The 11,876-nt window shown below is 42.2% G+C and overlaps 1 protein-coding gene across 1 annotated transcript; it reads left to right on the top strand.

The window, feature by feature from the left end:
• Window positions 1–4,719: 4,719 nt before the first annotated feature.
• Window positions 4,720–11,339, top strand: LLPH (LLP homolog, long-term synaptic facilitation factor). Its single transcript, XM_055329370.1, has 3 exons — window positions 4,720–4,796; window positions 7,255–7,472; window positions 10,719–11,339. The coding sequence occupies exons 2-3, from the start codon at window positions 7,268–7,270 to the stop codon at window positions 10,895–10,897; spliced, it is 384 nt and encodes a 127-aa protein (XP_055185345.1). The 5' UTR covers window positions 4,720–4,796; window positions 7,255–7,267; the 3' UTR covers window positions 10,898–11,339.
• Window positions 11,340–11,876: the final 537 nt, after the last annotated feature.

Here is an 11,876-nt window from a genome sequence, read left to right as displayed (position 1 = left end):
TTTTTTGTGAGTTTCTTCATATGCTACATATTTCTGAGCTATTATATAATATAGTATAATAGTAATATATGTATTACTATTGTATAAAAGTGATTAGAATAATTGAAATTTGTTTATATATAATTATTGGGTTATATACTAATAATATAAATCTTATTATTCCTTATGGTATCTCATTTCTAAGTCCTTGATTTAGAATCTCAGGTAGAGATATTAAAATTCTGTTTTTCAATTTTTTTCAATCCTAAATTTACCATATATAGATTGTTCATCTGCAATTCAAAAGTAATTTCATGACTAGAGTATCAGTTTATCTGTGTCTAGTGATTTTATCTAAATTTTCCTTAATGTTAGATTTGATTTTGATTTTATGGTATTTGTGTCCTTACCATTATAAATTTTCTCTCACTAAGAGATTTTTTAATCTTACTTAGAAAGGAAAAAATACAAAAGATAAATTCCACAGAATTACTCAGCAGTAATATTAAAATTAAAATGTTAATGAAATTCATTATAAAATGTTTTAAAAATGAGATGTCTTCTTGAAAGTCAGATATATTGACATAAAATTTGACATTATTTTTTTAAAGTACAGATTCCATTTAAAAATTCTGGCAGTGTACCTGTGGCCAAGCAAACTTTCGTAAATTCCTTCACTGTATTAGTTTCTGGGGTGCCATAACAAAGTACTACAGACTAGGTGGCTTAAATAGAAATTTATTTCCTTACAGTTCCAGAGGCTAGAAGTCTGAGATCATAGTTTGGTTTCTTTTGACATCTCTCTAGGCTGGTAGGTGGTCATCTTCTCCTTGTGGTTTTACACGGTTTTCTCTCTGTACTTGTCTGTGTCCAAATTTCCTCTTACAAGGACACAAGTCATATTGGATTGGAGCCTACCCTCATTTTACCTTAATTACCTCCTTAAATACTCTGTCTCTAAATACGGTCACATTCTGTGGTACTAGGGGTTAGGACCTTGTAATAATCTGAATATTTGTTGTCCCTCCCCAACCCCCCAATTCACATGTTGAAACTTAATGCCTAATGAATGAATAGGATTAGTGCTTTTAAGAGGTGACCCCACAGAGATCCCTCACCCTTTCTGTCACATGAGGTAACAGTGAAAGGACACAATCTTTGAACCAGGGAAAGATTACCTTTAACTAGACACTGAATCTGCCAGCACCTTGATCTTGGACTTTCCAGTCTCTAGTATCTTGTTATGGCAGCCCAAATTGACTAAGGCAGACTTCATCATATGAATTTTGGGGGGCACAACTCCACCCATAACACTTGCTAAGCATCATTCCCCCTGCTCTTAATTTGAAATAAGTAAAATCGCTTTAACCTCTGGTGAGTTTTAGATGTAAATGTGACTCCATCCTTATCAATTAATTGTTGAATACTCAATTGAATGATGCTATATTCAGGTTTAACATAGCATAGTAGGTAAGAGCATTTAAATGGGAATCCTTGCTGTGCAACCGATTATGTGACTTTTGGCAAGTTACTCATCCCTTCCTAATTAGGTCTTTTGCCTCTTTATATTGGGAGTCGTAATACCTACCGTATTGGACTTTCATAGGATTTAATGAGATGGATATGTCATATAAACTAAGTGCTTGGTTAATGTCAGCTACTATTATTAATTCTTACTAGCAGTCCAAAGGCAGAATGTGCTGAGTTGTGACTAAAAGATACTAAATAAGCAAGAACAGATTTGATTTTTTTTTTTTTTTAATTCATGAGAGACACAGAGAAGAGAGGCAAATACTTAGATAGGAGGAGAAGCAGGATCCCTGCGAGAAGCCCAATGCAGGACTTTATCCCAGGACCCCGGACCCCGGGATCCTGACCTGAGGCCAAGGCAGATGCTCAACCACTGAGCCACCCAGACGTCCCAGATTTAAAAAATGTAAAACAGTGCCATTCTTTTCAGTAAGTTATTTTTTGGTTTGGAAAATAGTTTCTTAATAAAAATAATGCAGACAGGTAGTTCATTTATCTTTTTTAAAGGACTTAAATAAATTTTTAAAAATGACATTTTTCTGATACGACAAATATAATTTCTGAGAGCGTGAAGAGATCACAAGACCAAGAAGTTTGAAAACCACCAATGCAGACTGTCATATTTTATCAGTGAACCATTATTATTCATTCATTCTTCTGCTGAAGAATTTTATATGGTTCCTTTTTTACTGGCAAAATCAGTGCTGCTATATGTATGTCCCAGTGTTCATAGATAGGAGTTTGCCTACATAGGGGAATATACCTAGAAGCAGAATTGCTGGATACAGACAACTTCAGTTTTTTTTATAGTAAGGTGAATATATGCAGACTCAAGAAATATTTTTAAAAGTTAAATTAGCAGGACTTGGGTAGAGTGGCAACTCCACACGCAAGGTACAAAGTATAGTCAGAGGTAGGAGGAAAACAGCAGTATCTGGGAACTTTTTATGGCATGTAATTTTGGGAAAGGTGCGGTGGGCTCTGGCTGCCTGCCTACATTTTTTTTCTGCAGGCCTCCTCACACCTGGCTTTGATCCACTTGATGCACTTTGGCGGCTTAGTGGTGTCAGCAGCCAGCTGTGGGCTTTTTTCTTTTTTTTTTTTTTTTTAAAGATTTTATTTATTCATGAGAGAGGCAGAGACACAGGCAGAGGGAGAAGCAGGCTCCACACAGGGAGCTGTGGGCTTTTTTCGAACAGGTGGGAACTTAGGCTCTTTTTCTTGTTCATCCTTGTAGAGCTTTGCCTTCAAGCCCCTACCACCTAGGGTCTGGACAACATGGGGTCACCATCTGAATCCCAGCCTTGGTAAAAGCCCTCACTGAGTATTCAGATTGGGAGTTGCATGGGCAAGGCCTGACTGCAGAGGCCGTTGTGGCTGGTCTGATTGCATAGCTTGCCTTGCAGGTGGGGAAACAGCCCACTTCCAGGCGGGTATTCAGTCCTGCCCACTGTGCCTCCAGTCCCAGGGGCTTCTTCCAGCTTGGTGAGGGAGCTGAAGCAATGTTCGCTGTGACTTTTGAGCCTCATCCCTCCATGAGGGGCCAACGTGTCCTGGAGCCTGTAGTTCAGTCATCATAGAGCCTGTCACAGAGTACACACTCAAATGTGTGAATGAAGAAATGAATTAAGGATTTTTAAATACACTAAGGTCATTTATTTTTAGAATTGCTTTTATGCAAATTGATGAGGAACATAAGTACTTTTTATTTTTCTAAAAATATTTTATTTATTCATGAGAGAGAGAGAGAGAGAGAGAGGCAGAGACACAGGCAGAGGGAGAAGCAGGTTCCATGCACCGGGAGCCCGACATGGGACTTGATCCCGGATCTTCAGGATCATGCCCTGGGCCGAAAGCAGGTGCTAAACCGCTGAGCCACCTGGGGATTCCCGAGGAACATAAGCTTAAAAGGTTTTTGGTTTTTTTTTCAAAATGCAGTTTATGATTGTTTTTAAGTCTTAGTAATGCAGAATTTTGGCATATATTTAACGCCATGACATTTTCATAAGTTTTTCCTGGTGCCAAGTGTCTATTCAAGTCTTGGCCTGGTATGTTAAATGAGGTGCAGTTCATTAGGACTATTAGTGAGCTTTCTCTAAAATGCAATGTGAACATGTATTTTTGGGAGAGGCAGCTAAGATCTAATATATGGCTAACACATGGACATTCACTTGCTTTATAAAGGGTTAATCTTATTTAAAGAAAGCAGGTTTCTCGTGCATGCTTCTTTTTTATATACCACATTATGAGTTTTTTTTTCGGCTGCTAAAAAACCCCGATGTATTTTGAGTATAGTAATTTCCATATGACGCAAGTTTTCTTCAAGGACACAAATTTAAAGAAAAGTACACACAAATGATCTCAGAAGGAACTTTTCCTTTACCAGCAACCAGACAGGAATTTACTGGGCATCATTAAAAAACATTTACTGTGTCTTGGTGTGTGTTGTAAATCTCTGGAAAATGCAGCTCAGCAAACAGTAGGGCGCATGTTTGAAATCATGTAAAAATGAGGAAAGCTACCCCTTGCCGAGTCCTTCTCACATACCCAGCATCGGTTAGCTCGTGTTGGCTTGCGTCTACGGATGAGGAATCCCGGCTCTGAGATACCTAGGAAGATGCCCCAGGACACCTGCCTGCTCCAAGGCCCACGCTGCCGGCCGGGGGTCGTAGGCAGCTGATGAATCGCTAAGTCCTTCCCCGGAAACATAATGCACTGTATGTTAGCTGAATTCAAAGAAGATATATTTTAGGACCACAACAAAGCCTAGGCAATCAGGGGCATATGTAAAATAATACTAAGAACTGGTGTTTGTGGCCCACGTGCTCGGCCTCAGGTCTGCTCTCCACTGAGTGGCTATCCGGTGCGCGCGGGCCCAGCAGGAGCAGCCTGGCCTTGCCTTGGTCTCCGGGTTGGTAAAGGCTTGCTTTCGGGGACAGGTGTGAATGAAGCGTGCGTGCCGGTCGGTCGTGCCTCTTACGGCGCCGCTGGGGAGTTCGGGCGACCAGCACCGGCGTCCGCCGCGGGCGGGGACGCGCAGGTGGGCTCTGAGCCCCCGCCTGCAGCAGCCCGCGGCGTCCAGACCGCCGGGACCCCACGGCGCACGCGCCCAGGGGAAGGAGGAAGTGCGTCAGCGCCAGCCTCCGGGAGACCCCGCCCCTCGGCGCGCCCCGGGGCATCTTGGGGGCTCCCGGGGGCACGCGCAGAGAGGCGGCCCGGAAGGCGGAAGTGCGGCGGGTTCCGGTCGGCGTGGCCTTGCGCGCGGTGACCCTCCTCCGAGTGTCCCGGTGAGTCCTGTGCTGCCCGCGCTCGGTGGGGGGGGGGGGGGGTGTCTCGTCGCGGGCCTGGGCCGTGTGGGGGCGGGGCGGGGACCGGCGCCTCCTGCGCTCTCGGTGGTGGCCCTCGGGCTCCGTGCGACGTGGGGCCCTCCTGTGTCGGTCGTCTCGCCCGGGCAAGAGCATTCCTGATAATATAAAAAGCCACACTGAGAAAAGCTGAAAGTCCATCTTTGCTTTGTCTTCCAGTTTTGTCCACAGTGAGTGGTGCCATTATGAACTTTACTTTGTCCACCACAACCTCTTCCGTGAAACTTTTTTTTTTAAGATTTTATTTATTCATGAGAGACACACAGAAGAGGCAGAGACACAGGCAGAGGGAGAAGCAGGCTCCATGCAGGGAGCCCGACGTGGGACTCGACCCCAGGACTCCAGGATCACCCCTGGTCCGAAGGCAGGCACCAAACCACTGAGCCACCCAGGGATCCCCAAAAGTTCTGATTACATAATTTTTACCCTAACCCTAGAGGCAGAGACAGGCAGAGGGAGAAGCAGGCTCCCTGCAGGGAGCCTGACGTGGGACTCGATCCCAGGACCCCAGGATCACACCCTGGGCTGAAGGCAGGTGCTATGCCACTGAGCCACCCACTCTGCCCTGTAATGTAGTTCTTGACATATATATACAAAGATTCATCACAAGATAATGTAAATCTCTCCCAAAAGCCTTCCTCCAAACGCTTTATAATCCCTGTAATCCCCTCTTCTCGCATCCGCAAACTGTCCCTAGGTTGTCACTGATGGAACTTTTTTCAGATGTAAATGGTACTTGGGGATGGGATGGAGCTTGGAGCATGGGGTGAGACCTGAGTTGAAGGAAGCAGGGCTAGGGCACAGATACCCATGTAGATCATGACTATGAGGTGGGATATCATTAAAGAATTCCATGAAAGAATGGAAAGCTCTTAAGTTTTTAAAAGCTCACACTACGGGCACCTGGGTGGCCTAGTTGGTTAAGCATCTGACTCTTAATTTCAGCTCAGGTTGTGATCTCAGGAGGTTGAGCCCTGCGTCAGGCTCCACACTCAGTGTGGAGCCTGTTAAGGTTCTCTCTCTCCCTGTGCCCCCTCCCCCTGCTGGCCCACTCAGTCTCTCTTTAAAAAAAAAAAAATATATATATATATATATATATATATATATATATATGATATTTATTTAATAGAGAGAAAGTAAAAGCAAAAGGGGCAACAGGCAGGGGGAGAAGCAGACTCCGTGCTGAGGGAGGAAGCCCAATGTGGAGCTCGATTCCAAGACGATGGGATCATGACCTGAGCCGAAGGCGGATGCTTAATTGCCTAAGCCACCCAGGTGCCCCAACACAAAAAAAATATTTTTTTATAGCTTGGGCTAACTGCCATGTGGAGGATTTAGGGCTGGAGCTAACAGGTTAGGAACAGCAGGATGGAAATAAGACAAGTTTAAAGTAACTAGATTGAACTGAGGGGAGGATAATGAGGAAGACAGGTGGATGTTCTACAGGCTTGGAGGAAATCGAGTTTAAAATGTTGGGGGGGGGATCCCTGGGTGGTGCGGCGGTTTAGCGCCTGCCTTTGGCCCAGGGCGCGATCCTGGAGACCAGGGATCGAATCCCACTTCGGGCTCCTGGTGCATGGAGCCTGCTTCTCCCTCTGCCTGTGTCTCTGCCTCTCTCTCTCTCTGACTGTGTGCCTATCATAAATAAAGAAAAAAAAAATTAAAAAAAAATGTTGGGGGCGCCTGGGTGGCTCAGTCAGCTAAGTCAGACTCTTGATCTTAGCTCAGGTCTTGATCTCAGGGTCCTGAGCTCGAGCCCCACATGGAGCCTACCTAAAAAAATACAAATAAAACCATTTTGTGATTTGTAAGTTGTTGCATGAATGTAAGGTGATGATGCTAAGTCAGATTCCTTCATCTTGTGTGGAAACTCCAGGAGCTTTCAGAGTCGGCTTGACTTAGAGTTTGCCAGTGACCACAGGGAGTTTGATTTTGTGCTCTCTTTATTTATTTATTTATTTATTTATTTATTTATTTATTTATTTATTTATTTATTTATTTTAATTTTTATTTATTTATGATAGTCACACACAGAGAAAGAGAGAGGCAGAGACACAGGCAGAGGGAGAAGCAGGCTCCACGCACCGGGAGCCCAATGTGGGACTCGATCCGTCTCCAGGATCGCGCCCTGGGCCAAAGGCAGGCGCCAAACCACTGCGCCACCCAGGGATCCCTGTGCTCTCATTATTTAATGGCTGTATAGCCCATGTTGATCCTCACATACTTTGTTCATTATACCATTGTAAATCAAACAGAGTGAACAGTTTGCCCTTCCATCGGTTTGTGTTTTGTACAGATAACTTTTGACCTGGTTTTCCAAGGACTTGCCCTTCTTTTTTTAATAGTAAATTTTTTGCTTTTGTATATGTATTTCTGCTAGCTTTGCAGGTAACATGGCTAAAAGCTTACGGAGTAAGTGGAAAAGGAAGATGCGTGCGGAAAAGAGAAAAAAGAATGCCCCAAAGGAACTCAGCAGACTAAAGAGTATTCTTAAAATGGATAGTGATGTTTTAATGAAAGATGTTCAAGAGATAGCCACCGTGGTGGTACCCAAACATTGTCAAGAGCAAACTCAGTGTGTAGTACAAGATGAAAAAGGTGAGTTTATGTGCTTCGTTTTAAAAATAATAATTCTATTCATTTCCTTTTGTGACTCTTTTTCCCTTTTTTGACTATCCTCCGTTCTTTCCTGCACATACTTCCCTATGAACCTCCTGCCATGTCCATATAATTCTTTGAAGGCTTAGAGTGCTGCTAGAGATTCTGTGCTAAACTATTTATTTATTTATTTGTTTGTTTATTTATTTATTTATTTTATTTTAAAGATTTCATTTATTTATTCATGAGGGACACACAGAGAGAGGCAGAGACACAGGCAGAGGGAGAAGCAGGCTCCCTGCAGGGAGACTGATGCGGGACTCGATCCCAGGACTCCAGAACGACGCCCTGGGTGGAAGGCAGACAGACGCTCAACCACTGAGCCCCCCAGGTGTCCCTGTGCTAAACTATTTTAAAGCTGGTTCATGTGACTAGGCATATTCTGGGCTACTCAGAGTGTGCCTTTGGTGCTTATACAATATCCTGAGTGCCTCAGAAATATTACAACAGGAGTAGACAAATGTAGATGTATCCTCATTGGGAAGGTACACTATTCAGTTAGGGACTAGGCAAGATAGATCTCTCTTCATTTTATCCTTCACAAGATCTAGTTCCCATTCAAAGAATCCTTATATGCCACTAAATTATTTTCCTGAAAAATCAAAGTTTTCATGTATGTGATTTTGAAAGATTCTAGGTATCTCTGTCGTAATCACAGTCTAAAGTTGGAGGCCTGTATGTTACTAGCTTCAGCACAGGAAAAGACTCATTGGTTTTTACATCCTCATAAAAACAGTTTGGCAGCAAACTGAAATAAGCGTGCATAATAATCAGGCTCTTAAAATAGAAGTATATTTGTGTGGTGTTCAGTGCAAGGAAGAGAGTGGTGATCCTCTGTCTCGCAGTCCTAGAAACTTTCCCTCTTGCTGATATTCCCTCAAAGGCCAGTTCCTCCCCTTGTGTTCTGAATCTTCTCCATTCCCAGGGGCTGTACTCACGCATCCTGCTTATCGGTCTCTCTTCTCCACTGGGTCATTCAAACAGGATAAATGTGTTCTGAAATGTCCATTCTCAAAAAGAAAAAAAACAAAAAAACAGGTTTACATGTTTCCCCTTATTTCGTTTCTTTCAACTGACTACCCAGTTTCTTAAGCTTCAAACCTAGTAGTTACTTTGATCTCTCTTATCTCCCAGTTCTAAACCATTAGCACATCTTGAATATCTCCAAAATACAGCAGGAATCTGTCCATTTTCCTCCTCCTTTCATGTTTTCACTTTTTTTTTTCATGTTTTCACTTTAAAATGACCATTATCTCTTGCTCAAACCAAGGTAGTAGCCTTTTTATTTCTCTCTTCCGCTCTTGCTCCCTTTTGATTAACTTTTGACATACCAACTGGTACAATATCTTTGGAATATTTGGCAAATTATGTTATTCCCTTGCTTAACACATCTCATTGTCTTTCCGTGTTTTCATCAGAGCCTACCTACCAGGTCCTACTTAACCTGGTAACATAACTTCTTTAAAAAAAGCCACTTAACACAGGCTGCAGGTGTTATGCAGCTTTGTTATGCTCCCTTCAACAGAACATTGTAAGCTCCGTGACAGCAAGGAGCACACTTGGACCACTATATCCCCAGAACCTACAACAGTATCTAAAATAATCATTCAGGGGCACCTGGCTGGCTCAGTGGTTGAGCGTCTGCCTTTGACTCAGGTCGTGATCCCGGGGTCCTGGGATCGAGTCCCACACTGGGCTCCCCACAGGGAGCCTGCTTCTCCCTCTGCCTGTGTCTCTGCCTCTCTCTCTGTGTGTCTCTCATGGACAAATAAATAAAATAAAATATATTTTAAAAAAATAAAAGTAACCATTCAGCAACTAGTTATTCAATGGCTAATATATAGCAGGCACTATCCTAGGTGCTGAGGAAACAATGGTAAATATCAGAGAAATGGCCTCCATGCTGATGGGATTTACATCATATCAGAGGAGACCAAAAGTAACCAGATAAACCAATTAATATAATGTCAAGTCAGGTAGTAGAGATCATGGAAGACTTCCTATACCCTTGTGAGTTACCTGGGAGAGACATTCTGGGCATATCCTTCATAGCCTGGTTGACCGAACTTCCTGCCAGGTCTTCTATTTAGTGGAGCTGGATCTTTGTTATCTGGATAATTCAGTGTTACCTGGAAGAGTGGCAGCTCAGTGTATATCCGGGTTTTTCTTTCTTTTTAATATACTTGTGTTTTTAAGTAAACTACACCCCCAACGTGGGGCTCAAACCCATGACCCCAAGGTGAAGAATCCCATGATCTACCACCTGAACCAGCCAGGCGCCCCTATATCCAGGTTTTCTTTTCTTTTTCTTTTTTTTAAGTTTTAAGTAATCTCTACCCCCAACATGGGGCTTGAACTCAGGATCCTGAGATCAAGAGTCACTTGCATCTCCCACTGAGCCAGCCCAGCACCCCTGTCCAGGTTTTTCATTGTCATCTGCCCATCTCTGCTATCACAAGCTTGTTGCTTACTACTGCACTTCATTAGACATGGCCAGCTGTTCCTAATAGTTGATTTGCTTCTACAGCCTATCCATTAAAAGTGTGATTGCACTTAAATAGGCTCACCTGTCTTATTTAGCTTAAGAAAGCACTTAATCTGAGAAATGTTCTTATAACTCACATGTGCTCACAGCTATACACTCATTCTTCATGCAGTAGCTCGAACCCGTATATCCTAGATGTTTTCTATTTAACTTTTATTATTCCAAAGATGGACACTCGTGACATTCTTCAGAAAGTTTCTAAGTGGATCACCCAGGTGGCTCAGTGGTTGAGCATCTGCCTTTGGCCCAGGGTGTGATCCTGGGGTCCTGGGAGGAGTCCCACATCGGGCTCCCTGTGTGGAGCCTGCTTCTCCCTCTGCCTGTGTCTCTGCCTCTCTCTCTCTGTGTCTCTCAGGAATAAATGAATAAAAAGAAAGTTTCTTAGTGACCAAACAGATGACATCTCTAGTTCTTCACAAAACTTCTTGTATCTTTCATGGTTTAGGAATACCTGGGAGCGTATCCATTGAATGTTCTGTGAGTTTTCAGTGTTAGTCAAAGAACATTCTGCAGGAAAAGGACTTGTTCCTTTTGTAGTTTCAGACGACTTTCAATTCTGATGTTCTCATTGCATTAACACGCTTTTTCACAAGATTGTTTCTTCATTCATGAACATTAGTACTTTTCCATCTTTTATTCAGATGACATGAAAATGGAGACTGAAATTAAGAGAAACAAAAAGAGCCTTCTAGACCAGCATGGACAGTACCCCATATGGATGAACCAGAGGCAAAGGAAAAGGCTAAAGGCAAAGCGAGAAAAAGGGAAGGGGAAAAGCAAAGCCAAAGCAGCAAAGGCAGCGAAGGGTTTGGCTTGGTAGACTCTTAAACACCTGAAAAATCCTACGCGGGACTGGTCTTTGATTAGAATGTATACACGGATTTCAACTTCACCAAATGAAAACTTGGTTTCCGTATTTAACTTGGCCTTGCTCTTCAATTCAAACCCAACTTAACTCCTCGAATTTGTTTTGGGAGCTTGAATAAAATATTTTTTTGATGAATGAAAGCTACACTGATATTTTAACTGGATGCTGTCTATTGTGCAGGGATTCTCAGACATCACTATTCTATCAAGTGCTATTGTGGTTGTAACTGGTCTTAGTAAAGATATCTAAAAGAAGATATACTGACATATTTGAGGTAATTCTGGTTTAGAGAAAACTTTCACACAATTTAAAGTATAAAGTCAGTGGATCTTTTAAGCACTACTTGTTTGGAGTTTTGATTTTGTTTAATTGAGAATAAAAGATATTTTGTCTAGATCTTAAAGAGCTTTTTCTTTCATCTATCTTTAACGTTTTCTAGCAGTAGAGAAGACCACCTTCCTCAATTAAATTGTTAAAAAAAAATCTTAAGGTTTTTGGTAGAATATTAACATCTACAAATTAATATGCTCCATCTTTTTAGGAGTTAGAACATCCTGGGAACTACTTCAGTGTTCTTTAGTTTTTATCTGATGTAGCCTAACATAACACAGTATTCCCTAGAGTATGTTTCTCAGAATCCGTTTTTTTGAATGCAGGGTGAGAAATACATTTCATACTCATGTCAATTTGGGAAATGGTGCATGCTTGAAGATCCACAAAAAGTATTAGTTCAACATAGTGTTCTAGAGATCTAACAGTAAAAAAACCGATTCAACTTTGACTCTTTCAAACTAGTGTTCTGAAGAACAGAATATACTGTTGGAACTGCTGGTAAGATGCAATGCTTTTCATTAAGTCCATCTTGCTACAGTTCACTAATTTCACTCTTACTTAAATTTATTTATTTAAAAGATTTTATTTATTTGAAAGA

This window comes from Nyctereutes procyonoides, unplaced genomic scaffold (assembly GCF_905146905.1).
Source record: "Nyctereutes procyonoides isolate TBG_1078 unplaced genomic scaffold, NYPRO_anot_genome, whole genome shotgun sequence".
NCBI classification, from domain to species: domain Eukaryota; kingdom Metazoa; phylum Chordata; class Mammalia; order Carnivora; family Canidae; genus Nyctereutes; species Nyctereutes procyonoides.
The sequence above is the reverse complement of the archived record's forward strand: the minus strand, read 5'-3'. Positions and strand labels throughout refer to the sequence as shown.